This window comes from Schistosoma haematobium, chromosome 2, assembly GCF_000699445.3.
Source record: "Schistosoma haematobium chromosome 2, whole genome shotgun sequence".
Classification (NCBI taxonomy): Eukaryota; Metazoa; Platyhelminthes; class Trematoda; order Strigeidida; family Schistosomatidae; genus Schistosoma; species Schistosoma haematobium.
The window spans coordinates 5,746,523-5,763,407 of record NC_067197.1 but is presented as its reverse complement, the minus strand read 5'-3'; the positions used below and the strand labels follow the sequence as shown (position 1 = coordinate 5,763,407).

At 34.9% G+C, this 16,885-nt stretch overlaps 1 protein-coding gene across 1 annotated transcript in view; it reads right to left on the bottom strand.

Annotated features, from left to right (window-relative positions):
- Window positions 1-805: 805 nt before the first annotated feature.
- The window catches only part of MS3_00010730 (uncharacterized protein), a gene marked incomplete at its 3' end in the record, with an annotated part of 29,031 nt that continues 12,951 nt past the window's right edge, over window positions 806-16,885 (bottom strand). Inside the window, exons 3-19 of the mRNA XM_051219125.1 lie at window positions 14,537-14,695; window positions 13,531-13,847; window positions 12,663-12,710; window positions 11,596-11,718; window positions 10,890-10,961; window positions 10,465-10,604; window positions 9,650-9,741; window positions 8,974-9,077; window positions 8,507-8,605; window positions 8,381-8,458; window positions 6,560-6,657; window positions 5,695-5,855; window positions 5,028-5,158; window positions 3,976-4,026; window positions 2,736-2,810; window positions 1,234-1,307; window positions 806-902 (exon numbers count right to left, since the gene is read on the bottom strand). Coding sequence (XP_051067328.1) covers window positions 806-902; window positions 1,234-1,307; window positions 2,736-2,810; window positions 3,976-4,026; window positions 5,028-5,158; window positions 5,695-5,855; window positions 6,560-6,657; window positions 8,381-8,458; window positions 8,507-8,605; window positions 8,974-9,077; window positions 9,650-9,741; window positions 10,465-10,604; window positions 10,890-10,961; window positions 11,596-11,718; window positions 12,663-12,710; window positions 13,531-13,847; window positions 14,537-14,695 — 1,919 coding nt within the window. The remainder of the gene's footprint in view (window positions 903-1,233; window positions 1,308-2,735; window positions 2,811-3,975; window positions 4,027-5,027; window positions 5,159-5,694; window positions 5,856-6,559; window positions 6,658-8,380; window positions 8,459-8,506; window positions 8,606-8,973; window positions 9,078-9,649; window positions 9,742-10,464; window positions 10,605-10,889; window positions 10,962-11,595; window positions 11,719-12,662; window positions 12,711-13,530; window positions 13,848-14,536; window positions 14,696-16,885) is intronic.

Below are 16,885 nucleotides of genomic sequence, written 5' to 3'. Positions count from 1 at the left end.
GGAAAATGGCTGATTTTTGTTTACCTACTGACGTAATATTCTAATGCACTGTGCTTCTAGTTGTAGTGCTTACAAGAAGTGTGTTCCCAGAGAAATATTTTGCAAATCTTCTATGATTTCTTGAGAACCTCTTCAGTACCACATGATCTTCTTACGAAATGTCCAAAGCTGGTTTCACTGAATTCCTCGATGCAGAAACGAAATTACTTAGCAGCATTAAACGTGAGCCTGTTTGAGTGAAAAGTACATTTTAAGAGTGGTCCACCACAAATCATCATGATACTCTTCAGTGGCATTGTGTATCTATGATTTGCATAAATTCCAGTCAGGTAACTTGGCAATTGTTAAACTTCAGAAACCTGTTTAATTGTGCTTTAAATCACATTCTACCTATATGCAAATATGTGGAAAGCGTTTTGTTTTCGTGAAGCGACAAATCTTCTTACAAATCACAGGGTTGGTGATGTTCCTGCCTCTCGCATCACGTTTCCAAAAACATATATCACGAACGCCGTCGTCTGAAATTTCAACACACAAACGACTTATTTGGTCCGCACATTTATATGGATATTATAGAAACGAAATTTCAGAATAATTCTTCCACTGGATTAAAACCATAATGTTCTCCTTATTTGACCTGTCAGAATCGATTGATCCGACTGTAAAATTCAAATATTCGACTTCATTTACAGTACTAAAATGTTTATTATTTGAACAATTGAAGTGATACATTACAATAGTTTTCATTATGGAATCCATTAGACAGACAAACGAATACTTTTGCACACACTAATAATGTTTGCTTCTAAAGAATACATTTGCGCACAGGATTCATTACCGAACCACTTTCACATTGGTATGTTTCTGAAAATCCTTGACTGTATTTCACAACATCGTTCACACTGAAAACGAAAAAAATTGGAATGAAATATGTGGAACTATCAATGGAAAACTTAGTGTGCTATTATGATAATTCATTCATGAACACACTACACAGTATTTGTTGAAATGCATTTCATGTGAACGATTGTAAGCTAAACATTTGCATACGTTGACGCACACAACCATATATGCACTGTTTAAGCCACAGTTTAAATAAGTGAATGTTTGTAGTATTAGTCTTGGCTGTATTAAGTAATCGGGTAAAAATTATGGATTACATGATAGATTTGACAGACGGAAACTGACTGACAATATTTTAAACGTCATATTATGAAAATACAAATGAATTACATGTATTCGTAGTCTTGGATAGAAGACTGTGATTTGCGATCAATAATATGTGATAATAAGCCGCCACACATCATCTTCAGTTATTAGGAATATGCGAAAAAAAGAAAAAAAAGAATAATGTGCATTATTACACTGTAGTTATAATTCATTGAAGATAACTAACAATCATTTCAATACGTCATGAGACACGAAAGTTATTTCGAGAAAACTAGAAGGAGCTTTGAACCGTGTTTTCCTACAAATGAAGATAAAAAATGCACTGAAACACTTTGTGATCTATTATTTACTCAAACAAATTAGCCTACGCCAAAATCATCTTATTCATTTTTGGTTCTGTAAGATGTGACATGCTTGTTGTATCATAGTGAACCACTGTTTTTTATAGTGTTATTAGATCTTGGACGGGAGGCAAAATCCGACTCACACGTCCGCGTCGTGCCTCCTGGATAGTGGGACCAATGACTCATGTACTAACGTGAGCGGTAACTATGGTGGTGGAGTTCGAGCTAATCACTCACTCTTACCGACACCCACCAATCGATTACCAAACCCACAGAGAAATATAGCACAATTACATTTGGAATGAAAAATGACAAGATATTTTCGAAAGTGGTGTATGTATCATATGGAGTTGCTTGTCATCGGGCATACTCCAAAGGATTGCAGAAACAAGTATTCTGGCCCCGGTGGGTGTGTCGTGCTTCGATGTGGCCTGTTTCTCTCCAGAAGGGCCTAACAGGTTTCACCAACTTGTTTGTCTGAAAAAGGGGTGAAGATCTTGGACCGGGGCTGTCAATGGATGAAAATATTCATTATGATTGATATATTAAACGCTAAAAGTGAAACAGATTGACCTTGTTGAGCCTGTTATCACCGACTGCTTGAAAATCAACCCCAAAATACTGAAATCATGAATTCCCGGTACGTCTGTCTGCTTTGGGAATTCGCAAAATTCAGTGTATTTTATCTGTATTCTTGTAGCTGGATTCAGCCATCAGAAGAGACAATTTAGGTTGAAAAGCGAGATAACGGGACCTTGGCGACGATTGAAAGTTTCAACTTTTCTGTTCACCTGCTCAACAATCTCTGTTCCAGATAGAAATTCTCATGGGACACCTATAGATTATTCCGTATTATTCGGTCAACAAAATCTTGTTAGTATAATGAGAGCTATTTAAAATAATGCATCTGTGTTCGCACAGTGAATCTATTCAATTGAAAATGGATTCGTATATGCAAAAATGTTATGATTTATCAGCAAACCTCATCATTCAAATATTACCGATCTACTACGGTTCATTTTTCAAGTCGTATACTCTGTTTACTGAAACGTATTTCTATAGTAAGCCTCTTATGTTCATAACATTTCTACTCACAAGATGATTGAAATGTAGTTGTGTTGATATTCTTCTCAATAATGACTATAGCTCACAAAGTTTAACAAGAATCATTGTGAATTGAGTTTCCGATCAAACTAAATTTGAGCGGTCTGCACAACTTACTCTGGCGAATGCTGAAAAAAACATCTTCCTTTCATTTAAGCTTTCAGTATTTCCACTTAAAGTTTCCTTGTATGTCTGCAAGAAATGTGAGTAAATGAACAATATAGAGCAATTTATATTGGAAATCATCCAGCTGTTGAACAAGGCAGTGCGAAGACAAATGTAGGTGAGAGAGGTTTTTTAAAAAATCTGTAACACATATAACAGGTTTTCATTTTCAAATTATATAATTTCTTTCGCAAGCGAGATCTAACGAATAAGCGGATAAGGCACTCAAAGCATGTTGAAGATTTAGGTGCTGTAAGAAGGTTGAAATACAACAATGTTTATTTAATAACTATACATAGTCTTCTTTCATCCATTTGAATCTTCCCGTGCCTCCTGCAATCAGAACTTTCTTTCAGTCTTGTTTTCAAGTGTTCTGCCACACTCGTGCTTCTTGTTTTCTGAATTTCAACGTGAGGGTTCTGATTCCATCACATTCTTTTTCGTTTATTGTCACTATGAAGACTGAAATTTTTCTCACTAACTCACATTCTCGTATACAGTGAACAACTACTGGTTAATCCGACAATCACAAGCGCATTTCAAATAACAAAAGGCATGATACAACGTTTAAATGAGTTTTGTTTCCGCTCTCCGTATTGTCCAACACTTCTGCACTCAAAGAATCTGACACTACATTTCATGCTTATTCATATCAAGGACATCCCAAAACGCCTTCCACGTTCATAGAAATGACCCCAAGAAGAGTCATTCTTGACTTGCTGATCAGTAATTCCCCCATGACCTTCACCTTTGCCTTCATTTTTCCGACATCCGCCGGCTCCCCCATGCCTTCAATGCATCCATGATAGATCGTATCTACATCATCTATAAATCACCCGGAATAAGCACTTCAGTGCTTACCTACACTGAAGAACCACCCAAAACTAATCACGGAAGGTAAAATATTTCATGTTCTTCTCTCTGGGATATCAAAAATATATAATCATTTCGTAGTGTTACACAATAACTCAAACATCAGCAAGAGGTATACTGATTGATTGATTCATCACCCTGATGTGAAATACAAGCGTGATCAAATATAAATCGCATTCGTCAATTATTCAGCGAAATTCAAATTCAAACAATGAGATTGCCCAATTCGAACCTAGAGAACACATAGAATGCATGTGTCAATTGTGAATGTTAGCGATTGAGGAATCAAGTGAATACTGTGTTATTTAAGTTTACTTACTTCGAAAGATAACATAAGACCATTTATACCAGCTGACAATTTTTCCAAATTCTAGTTGGTAAGAAAATAGTTGAGATTACATGAAATTTCTATAACGTCTGTGACATATATATCACGCTTTCAGTTTCAGCTTATATAATTTGTTTGACAAGCGAGATCTAACTATTAGGCAGAAAAAGCATTTTAAAGCTTTAAGTGCTATTCGTAGATTGAAATACAAGATGGTTACTCATGAGATTGACAAGTTGTTTATGGTTGTGGTACTATCCAAAGATTTTAATCAATTACCTTCGTCATTCTATTTTCATTTTGGAGGAGATATTGAATATCTTAGAGCAGTATTTGACAACTAATTGTCAGATCACTTCTTCGCAAACAACCGCTCATATATGTGATCCACTGCATTTGTTGGAATTGTTAAACACAGAAAAGTTAATTGATTGTGGCAATGTCAGCTTAAAACATCAAGCGAGTCAAAGGTTATCACGTTTCGTGGATCCTGACATGAGATTAACTAGTAGCACCTGCCTTTCCTGAACTAACTACATGACACTGTACTAGGTCCTCACAAATTCCTATTGTGAAGAAAACACACTGTAAAGCGTTTTCTCAATTCAAGCTTTTAATATTAACGGCACTAATCCCACAAAAATTGACAACGACAACTGTGAGAACATAGACGCGGCAAAGCGTCAAGTGTTTTCATTTCGGTCTGAATTTCAACTGAACTCACGTATCGACTGAACAAAATTTCATATTTATTGTTTAAATTGGTATTTCTAGCAAGTTATTGATAATATTATTCACTTCTGGCTTCAAACATTTTTCTATTTCGGTGAAAGACTGATTGATATATCAATCTTAAAATATGTACAGATGACAAATGCATTATATCTCTGCATTTGATTGCCATATTATTCATTAAACTTAGAATGAATAACACCTTTCGTTTACCAGCCATTTTTCGGCATCTAACTTCAAAATTGAAATGTCGAAGACTGTGTGAAGATTCGAAAATTCGTGGATTAAAATAACATTTGAATTTGTCTTACTTCTTTCTGAAGTCTACCAGAGTTGATTTGTGCTGATAAACAACACAGTTGACTTCGGAACGGTGTAGAAGCAGTTGATCCACACTCCGGCTGATATTGCGTTTGTTCTATTAGCTGGTTATCTCTGAAAGCTGTAATAAAAATATCCGTTTATCACACTGAGTTTTCGAGAATCAATTTAATGTGAATTTTAAGTAGGATGAGTGATGTAGAGTTCGAAATTGATTTGAGTGTAATCATATCATGTGTGAACAGCATTCCTTATATTATTAGCTAATAAGACAACATTTCGATGAAAACCATTACTCTCAACAAGTCAACATTTGATGGACTACAATCGTATATCTATACCCATTGATAATGAATATTTTCATCAATATCTTACTGTCTATCACATTACAGATGCACACATTGACATATCAAAACACAATAGCTACACATAAATTCTACTCGTCACATTCAGAAGAGAATATTTCACCATCAATATTTGAAATATTCAGAATATAAACTTCTGACCTGCACAGGAATCAGTCTTTCTAGATCTCGTAGGATCACAGAAACAGTTCACATACACACATATTTCTCAATTGTTCGTGACCGATTCCCAGTACCTGAGTGCGATAACATAGTGAATCAGAGAGGGGGGAAGGGATAACTTAAAACATACCTGCAGATATAATCTGTCGGCCAAGAAGCCATCCGAGAGTTCCATACTTTTCAGATATTGAGTGTGATGTATTCAGAAACGGTGGATGTAATAACCCAGAAGTCATAACCACTGTACCACCTCCGTCAATTATAAACGGTTGGAAAGTGAATAAATCAGGTCTAAAAGTTTGTAAATATGCAAAGAACATTTGCTTACTCAGAATGATACATTTATTTTTAAATCATGAGAAATGAGTGGACGAGTAAACCTGTCATTAAACTAATTTGGTTTTATATCTCTTCATTGACGATATATCGTATGTTGCTATATACAGTGAATATCCTGTTCTATAGAATGGAGTTCAAGTAAGGTTACCGAATTTAGGAAATTTGAGCCATTTAAGTATCATACCATGCAACTATTTGAGATCAACTGTCCTCCTGATGAAGGATGCATCTAAAGTTATTTTAAAATAGCAAGATATTGAATCCCATCTAATTATATCAATAAACGTCCGTGATCACATTTGATCACCTAATTAAATATGTTTACACTTTTATTGATTAGTTGTAAATTTGCCTTATTTGATTACATTAAATCAAATAAATTATACCGTCGGAAGTTTTGTCCCTAATTGCTGTGCAATTACATTACACTGAAATACTGACAAACACGTTCCGTTTTATTCTAGTGTTACGACAATATTCTAACCAAAAGAGGATTTCAATGTTGACTGTCAAATAAATTGAATGATGTCACTATTTCAAACATAACTAGTTGTGAATTATGATGCTATAAATGGTGTTTGTTCTATGAACAAAGAGTTTATTTTACATGAGAGTGGGTAGTGATTAAAAAGCCATAGTAACAAAATACAACTCACAATTCGTATCCGTGCGAAGTGGCCTTCAATGATGTTAGAAATTTAGCTTTCATCGAGTAGTATGCATTTATAAGATAGTTATCTGAAGAAAGTTTATTCTGAAACAGAATTAAAATGATTTTTTCATTATTTTCAAAGTTACTGATTTATTAAATGAAGGAAACCTTAATCGTACAGATGTTTCAACATATCAACTTTCATTTCTTTAGATGCAGAAGTCATTTCATTGAAATTCCATGGTAGGTTCATAAATTAACGACGACCAACTGACTGATATAGTGGATCAATTTTTCTTAGAAGATCAATTAAAACAATACTGGCATCGGATGTGAACTATATGAAAAACGATGCATACTAAATAATAATCCATTTCAAAACGGTTAGTGCATTTTTTATATTTTCACAATAATCTACATTCTGTTGATGACAGTATAACATACACTGGACAAACATGAAGCAAGCAACTGTGTAAACCATAAACAATTCAATCTTTTGAAGATTGATCTACATATGTTCGGAGATTTGAGGTATATTAAGTGGAATAGCTTAATGGCTTATTGTTGTACAACTGGCTTAATTCAGTTACTTAAATAATGGTAATTGTTAAGGTTACCCAGGACACATTGAAATAATTTCTCTGAATGATGGCACCTCTGTAGAATAATGTGTGAGAACAAGTGAAGTTTCTTTTACTCTCTACATTTCTTTCTTATGAAAAGTCTCAAATCATAATATAATTCACAGACGTAATAGATAATAAATTACGATAGTGAACACGCAGTGTAACATAAGTTATATGGAACAACAAGAATTGAGTGAATGATCAGTACACAAACCAAAAATTAAAAGTATCAATACTGAACTAAATCACATTTCAGGTTTTGTAATCTTAATGCTCAGCAACATTAACTGTTGGGAAACTCATACTAGTTTTTTCTTAAATCTTTTCACATATGTTTGAAAGTATTTGTCAATCAGTTTTTTAATAATGCCATCGAAAGTGAACTGTGAACAAAATCACTCGAAGACTTGTCATTAAAGATGAATACGCAAAACTGAGAACTCGATCAGTACCTCTATAAGAAGAACAAATATCTAAAATACAACGCATTTGAAATTGAAGTTTTGTCTTTACAAATTTACATCACCTCGATAAACTCCACCATGTACAAGTAATTATTGAAATTTATCCGTTTACTGATAGGCGTTCATGAATGTCTGTGATTGTTTCCAAATGACCTTAACACATCATAGCTGGATACTTCAGTTTCGGTTCAAGACAGTTTGATAACATGTACGATGACACATTTATATACTCTTCTAGTCTTTCAATAGTCTTTGTTCCAACTTTTCTTACTTAAGGCTGGAAAATACGATTGTTCGCAATACAGCTTACATTAAAGAAACGTTTCGTGTCGACAATGTAAAACTACGGGAGGCGAACGAAATAGACTCTTTTAAGTGAAATAGGTGTAGCGCGTAAAAAAGGAACGTAAGCGATTGAAATCTTTAAGACAAACACTAAGACGTCTAGATGAAATGGACAATGAAGACGCTACTCAGAATAAATCAGTAAAGCTTCGCAAATGAACCATCTAGCTCGACAGATGCAACACTTCAAATTATGGTGATATATAGCTATATATGTTTATGCTGTTCTTTCGACAAGTTGAAAATAATTACATGAGCTGCATGATGAACAGATTGATAGCAAATCTAATATTTTCTCAATCATAAAGACTGAGTTATCTGTCTAGCTGAGTAACTGTTCATTAAGTTAAGGAATAATAAAATATTTAGTGTTGCACTTGAGGAACGTACTTCGAGTATTTTATCTCGGCTTTCGTATCCCTCACTCAAAGATTCTGAATCCATTAATAGTACTTTGATATTGGAAACCTGAATAGTACAATCGGTTATTATTCACAATATCAAAACTAAACAAACCGTTGAAATAGCTTCTTCTTTGTCATCTTCACTGCTCCATGAGCCTTGAGACAATAATTCAGTCAATTTGTGCTTCATTTTGTCAAACATCTGAGTCACCTATTTAGTATAAACAGATATAACGATCAAAGTGCCCAAGTAAAAGAATAAACCTTATCATGGATTGTTCGAATTTTATTACATAACTGTAAAGTAGTTAGGAAAATAATGAATAACGGGAGAATTGATTTACACTCTTTCCTATTATTCAGCATATCTCATAATTGTTCCATCTGTAGATTAACACAGACTGAGTTAAACCATCCAATCCGATTTATGTTCACAGAGAAAGTTAAATTTTCAAACTACGCCTTACACTATTTGCTTGTTTCTTCAACACAATATGTAAATCGTGTCCCTGTAATAACCTGTCATATTTTCAATTATGGACAATAGGTAATTGATAAATTATTGAAATCGGAACTCACTTCATCTTTTGTACTCTTACTTATACTAGAATATTTATGCTGTTTGTTTATTGTCCACCAGAAATTCTCCTTCAATTCCTGAATGCAAGTTGACGACTTTTCATCTGAAATGTTCGTTGAAATACATCAACATCTTGTTACATATACTTCAAGTTATAAACAGACGACTTTCAACAATATTAATCGCAACCAATTGAAAGTAACATGACCTACTTCATTCTCAGATCATATGGATCATTGTGTTCATAATTTGTCTACTGTATTTGCATATTTTCCATAAACGGTACCGCTTGAAATGATAACACAATGTCATGACCTTCAACTCATATGGAAAACCAAATAAACATGTGAAACGACGAACAATCTGACTGAAGCGAAAGACTTGGTGCTTTAACAAATTTTACCATGCAACATGTTTGGATATATAAGGCTAGTTCATTTGCAAGTAAGTTTACAGGCTGCTTGACCATTTCTCCCAGTTACTTTGTCCAGATTCGTTTTCCGGCTTTCATTCACATAAAGTCAACACATGCATTATTGGATGTATCATTAATTAACAAAACGTCATCTATCTGAAATATATTCGATTACGTTTATTTGTCTTCCATCTGTTTTAAAATCAGCTTACAATAAGTCAATAAATAATTATGTTCATTTAACCAGTAATGGTACTCACCAATATCTGAAGGATAAAAGTCTTCGACATATTTCTTCAAGTAACGTCGCATTTTGTACAAAAATTTTATCACTAGCATATTGTGTATATCTCTGCAAGAAACATCACAAACACCACGTACTTCAGTCTTATACAAATAGCATTCAATTTAAAATCGACAGTATTTGTCGTTCGTGAAAGTCGATGTCGATTAATTTCAACATCTAACTTTAACAAACAGACGTGGTAAGGAATGCACACCCTTCGATGAGAAATAAACAAACATAATAGACATTTTTATACACTCTGTGTATACAGTGATCAAAGTGATTTCATCCAGCTCATTCAACAACCTTATCATTTTCAACTAATTTCATTCATCCTATGAAACCAACTGTGATTAAAGATTGAGAGGATTTTGTGGATGGTCGTTCGCCTTCAATCCACATGAAGATTGGATACGAACAAAATGATTGGTGCATAATGAAATACATGTCAGATTGTGATCATGTTTTCTGACGAAAATAATATCGTTGTTCCGTTTTACGCTTAAGACATATGTAAAGACTCGAATTCCACCGGTTATAATCTTGATTTAAGTGAATAATGTGAATGAATCATTCTGTTATTGGGAATATCTACATGAAACAGTATTTGTTATAATTAACACAGACAAATGTCTGAGATTCCCATGCATTGGGCACGTTTTATAGTAAATTACTTCGAAAGTCGTGTACACGAATGAGAACAACAGAATGCAAACAGGATGTGAAAACATGGTACTTATGAAACCAACTTGTTTCAGAAATCATTAAACTCGACTTTGAGCAAATTACTTTCTTCCTTTTTCTGTTATAATTTTCGAAAAGAGAAATTTACAAGTCATCCTCAAAGCTTCTTTACGTTGAATATAAACTTCCAAATTTTTATACGATTCATGCGCGAATGCATTTTCAAATAAAACATTCCAATCGATCTGGTCAAAATAAATAATTTGAAATTCATTTACAAATTCAAAGAGGCATCTCGTGCGATTGAAGTTACTCTTAATAGAATAGTTTATTCACTGGTAGTATTACACATAAATATCTTAGTTCGATCTAGCCTTCAATCGATCGTTATCTCAAACACCTGAAAACATAGTACAATCTTTATATTCACACACTTGCAATGTGTAGTGATGTACATTGAATTCTTCAAGTTATTCCTGACGACAATAAGTTAGCAAACTACTGCAAAATAGACCTCATTTTCAACTTACGATTGGACAGATTTGCTCCAGATCACTAATACTAACAAGTGTATCTTCATCAATCGCGGTTTTCTCCTGCACCTAATACAATATGTCCACACGATAAAAAGTATCAGCTGTATGGTGCGTGACATTAGAAGAAAATTAAACATCACGGTTAAGAATTGTGAATGGTTTCAAAACTAGGTAAACACTAATACTCAGAGTTCTTTAGTTTGGACTGGTCCACAGACCTGCAGTCAATATTCCAATTAATTTTATTGATCTAATTATGCAGTCGACTTTATACGACCGTGATCAGTGTTATCAATTTCTCAGACAGCCTCGTGCTTTCAACATTACCAGTGTCGGCCAAATCTACTTAACTATCTGAAATTTATGATCGTTTGTGAATAGAAGGCAACAGTTTCATTTTTATATTTCCGATGTCCAAATCGATTACTGTTTTGTTATCAGCAAGCAACATAACTGTGTCGTTGCAAAGTAGGATATTGAGTGTTCATGTGCTCACGTATTCATGGAAATTCTGTATCATTAGTTCCATCTGATGATTACTGATAATTGCCTCTATTTCACTGGCCAAATGCCACGGTTTTCCACCAACTGAATATATGTTCTTGTAAATGACGACTGATTTCACCTTCTACCAGGTACTGTAAATAGTTTATGATACAAATGTGAATAAACCACATCATATCATTCTCGGTGTACTCACATCTTTTATTTTCGAGTAAATTTCAAAAACACCGTCCATCATATTTTTATTAGTTTGTAGAGCTCCTACGTTTTCTAAATATTTGAAGATTTGTTCTTTGACTTCACTGTCCATTCGATCTGACTGTTTGCAATGAAAAGCGCAAGACATAAATATTTTATCATCATATACTACATGCACATAAAAGTTCATGATTTGTGGTTCAAAGTAAAAGAATCAATTTCAAAGTTACTCAGTCGAATAAAAACGAAGATAGTTTAACGAATGACTCTAAGTATAACGCTTTCTGCAGTGATGGTAGGATGGATTTAACTGTCTGTTCTTGTCTTGCTAGTAACAGAGACACTCTACTGAAAGTCGCTAAAGCAAAATGAAGAATAACAGACCAAAATACATCAACTGTAGCAAATTACATACAGATATCAACACTCAGTATCACCCGAACCAACGTCAAAGTAGAAATTTGACTGGATATCTTCAGTTTGTGACCTATATCAAATAACGATCACTCGATTTACCAAACGCACCTTTACCGACATTCAAAGCTATAAACTTTCTTAGTCAAATCTGCTTTCATAGATCCATAACAATGTTTACTGAATTTTTTCTTGTTCGATTTACAAATCTCAACTAGTGAATGTATTCAATCGTCGCAATGATCTACATACTTGTCAAGTTCGATTTTTCTCATTCTGTTTACTCGTGTGTGTACTCTCTCGCATTTCCCATTATTCGTTCAAATAAGCTTAATAGACCGTCTTATGTGATGCTTATCGCGACTAGCAACATAAAAATTGATATCAAGTAAGGGTTTTGTGAATATTATGGTAATTTAGTAGTTGATTCCAAGACCGATAGATCTTGTGTTCGAATCACGGGGACGCGCGTTACTGAGGAGTCCCATTCTAGAAAAAAACAGCCGTCCACTGCTTCCAACTTTACAATAGTGGTCTAGCTTCGATTGACTCGCGACTTCAACCATTGAAATATTCGAATTAAACGAATAATAGAATTTTCCAAATCACTGCAATAAAAACGATTATATCGGAATGTTTGTTTCATCGTACCATGTTTAATTTCTCACTGTCAAATGCATCGAGCGATCCTGGTCCAATCTAGAAGGACAAATTTACATTCACGTTTAGAAGGAGTGAAAATGAAAAGTCTCATAAACACAAGTTAGTGTCAGAAACCATCAAGTCCTCATTTACAAAATATTTCATTCAGTGTGTGCTATGCACTTGTATGACAGCTCTATTCGCACGTTATGAAGAGAATAAACATGTCTGATTTGCTTAATTAGATGACATTAGTTGCACAATAAAATGGTGCTTCATTATCGGACAAAGATGAACCAATTTTAAATATCAGCAAACAAATTTCGTTTTGTAACTGCACATGTCCATGTGGCCGTCTCATTCAAGTCAGTGAAAATAAGGAATTGAACGAAGTAATTGGAGGTAAACGAATCATTGACAGTTATTTGTGCTGATTTCGTTCATCACGAGTTATCTGAATCTCAACTGTGTCTAGCGACTTAAGCTGAATAAACTGATAGAAACAACCGACAGAATGAAGTCGAACTCCTTCTTTAAAGAAATAAATTTTGCTGTGCTATAGAACAGTGGGCAAATATGCCAAATTAGACTGCAGGACAAACCATTAGAACAATGTACTGGGGTTTATGACTATATGACAGTCTGTAGCCAAACTCGCCAACTGACTACATGAAACGTTGCTCAGGGAAATTTCTTGATCGCTCAAATTCTATTCAATGTCTATCGACATACGCGATAACCTGTTCAGTGATTTTAGGGGTTTCCGGACGAATTTCAGATCACTAGCATTCTAAGTTGAACAGAGCATCTAAACTATGTATTTGGAAGTACATAGTGCATGAAAATAATCAAAAACATGTGGTGTTTGAAATCTTACATAAATCATTGAATTATCCTCTTGAGAATAGTCTCCAATTAGGTTCAAGGAAAACAAAGTGGTTCTTCCACCTTGAAATATCAATGGTAAAATTGAAGCGGTCAGATTGAATTTCCGACTTCTAAGAAATTTTTCTATGAGATTGTACTGCTGTGTGTCATCTGATGACATCAGCCATCCACTGAAAAGTAGTTCTATTAGATCAATAACTTTTGTAGTAATGAACTCGTTTTTCACCGAAAGGGCTTCGGTGCATGTTTTGTAGAACATTTCAGCTGCTTTGATACTCGGTACATCTTGGTACTCCGTTATTTCAACTAAAAGCGAAAGAAATTCATTAATTGAGAATGTCATATGGGTTTTAGTGGCGGTTGTTTATTTACTACACATTTACATTGATTGTGCATAAAACGTTAATAGTACATGAAACCTTAAGTGAAATATTAGATATTTAACGAGTTGAACGGTGATAACTCACATTTATTTATTGCAGTGCATCATGCTGTTAAAACTATAAATTATGTCCCTCATATTAGCATTAACTTTCTGGTCATTATATTCATTCAAGCATACCGTCTCATTTCAACAAACCTGTTCAACAATGTTCGGATCCAGTTTTCATAAATTTCTTCTACCATGAGTTCAGTACAAGAGTTGAAAATCAACAAGACGAAATGCGAGTATGACAACATCTAGTTTTTTACTCATGAAAACTAGTTGCTTCGGCCTCAATTCTCTAATTCGTTAAACTCAAAACAACCCTACACGGTGAAGTAATAATCAGAAATAGCGTTCATTTTTAAATATAAGTAAAGGTACTGGGATGTGTAATTTCAAACATATTCTGCTTATGAAATGACGATTTTTTTAACAACAACCATCATAAGTGTATATATACAAAGCTTACGGAGCAATAAAAACCGGCACATACTACATCGAAATCGACAACTTATAACTGTATCAAGTTTCAACAAATGTAACCACTAGACAAAAACACGAAACTCACACATTTTCATGACGACATCGTCTACCGTAATTGTTAGATTATCAGGATGATCAGTTTTATGGTGTTTGTCACAAGTGTATTTCTCGTAATTATCACAGATTGCGTTGATACTATCGTTACTATTATTAGTTGAACAATTATAATAGATGCACAATATCCCTAAAGACGGGAAAACAATAAACAAATTTCATTAATCAAAATAAATCGTGATGCCATGCTTTCAACGCTAGTGAAAAGAAGTAAAGTCACAAACAAATAATTGAAATTCAAGAAAAAAAGTAACGTTCAGAAATAAAGGTTGAATTCTCTAACAATAGAGAAAAATGAAAAAAAATAAAGTTCGAATAAGGAACAAAAAATCGTCTGATTCAACAAAAAACACAAGAAAAATAAATTTTAAACAAATGAGAAGGGTTAGAAACGAGTTCCATCACAACGAGTTCCGTAGCCTGGAAGAGAATACAGTGAGAGAATTCATGTTAAGCACATCAACATTTCGCTGTTTCATGTGTAGTAATGGAAGAAAGTAGTGGCAACATATCTGACAATGATATCTTTTCGAACAATGCTTGAGCATTTGAGAGTGAGAGGAGCAACTGGAAGATATCTGTGACACAGTTCACATGTTAATTGTTTAGTCGGCTTCCGGAGAACCTCAGCGGAGCCTCCAGAAGCCCAAAAGGAGCCGAAGGGTCCTAGCCAATCAGAGTATGATGGAACGTTCTAGAACTCCAACGTGGCGTGCTACTATTGGTGTTTAGCATAATATTTCGTTAACGGATTGGCTGAAATATGAAGTTGATTTAACAGACGCCAATATCTATAAATCTCTATGATAATCTGTACAAAAATGAAACTTCGGATAAAGTATTTCCTCTCATATTTGTGTATTATCTCTGGTCTTAAAGACAGCGCCTATCAAAATACCTTAATAAAACGAATATAGCGTTCGATCGACAACAAATGCAACAGTATATCTTACAAAGAAGCCAGCACTCGACTTAATGGGGTTAGAACTTATAGAAACACTTAAACTAGCAGACTATCTTATTAACAGTATCTGCAGACGAGTCAGTACTGACAACACCTCAGACTTGTACCCTATGCTGCTCTTCCAATAGTTGAACAAGAATTACAACGATTTCAGCAAATGGGTGTTATCGAGCCTGTAAACTTCTCGAATTGGGCTGCACCAATAGTGGTAGTCAAGAAGTTGAATGGAAGTGTCCGTCTATGTGCAGACTACTCCACGGGATTAAATGAAGCTCTAGAGTCCCACCAGTATCCGTTGCCTGTGCCGGAATATCTTTTCGCTAAGCTGAATGGTGGCAGATATTTTGCAAAATTGGACTTATCAGACGCATACCTACAAATCCCTGTATCTGATGAAAGCAAAGATCTCTTAACGACCAACACACACAAAGGTCTGTTTCGGTATAACCGACTACGTTTTGGGGTGAAGACAGCGGCCTCTATTTTCCAGCAAATTATGGATACCATGTTACAAGGTATTCCATGGGCAGCAGCTTACTTAGACGACATCATAATTATGGCAGTAGACAAAATGGACCCGCAGAAGAAACTGGGCCAGGTACTAGAACGCATAGCCGATTATAGTTTTCGCCTCTGAGCGAAAAAGTGTGATCCTATATGCAGCAAGTACGGTACCTTGGGTTCATAATAGATAAAGACGGAAGACGACCAGATTCAGAGAACATTGAAGCAGTGAAAACAATGCCTAGACCCAGGGACATTACTACCCTGCGATCGTTCTTGGGATTGGTCAGCCATTATGGTACCTTCCTCCCCGATCTCCATCGTCTACGTGCCCCACTAAACAACCTACTACAAAAAAATACAAGATGGAATTGGTCTGCAGACTGCCAAGCGTCTTTCGAGAAAATCAAGCAACTCCTGACTTCCAATCTCCTATCGACGCATTATAATACTTCGCTGCCCATAGTCGTTGCTTCAGATGCTTCTAACAATGGTGTGGGCGCAGTTATCTCTCACATTTTTCCTGATGGATCTTAAAAAGCTATCGCACACGCTGCCAGATCTTTGACAACGACTGAAGGGAACTATAGTCAGACTGAGAAAGAAGCCCCATCAATTATTTTTGCAGTGAAAATGTTCCACAAGATGAAATGTGGTCGACGTTTTACCCTAATAACAGACTACAAGCCACTACTTGCAGTTTTTGGGTCAAAGAAAGGTATACCTGTATACACGGCAAATAGACTGCAACGTTGGGGAACTACACTCTTGGGTTATGACTTCAAGATCAAGTACCAGCCTACTACTGATTTTGGACAAGCTGACGCTTTATCTAGACTGATTGGCTCACAT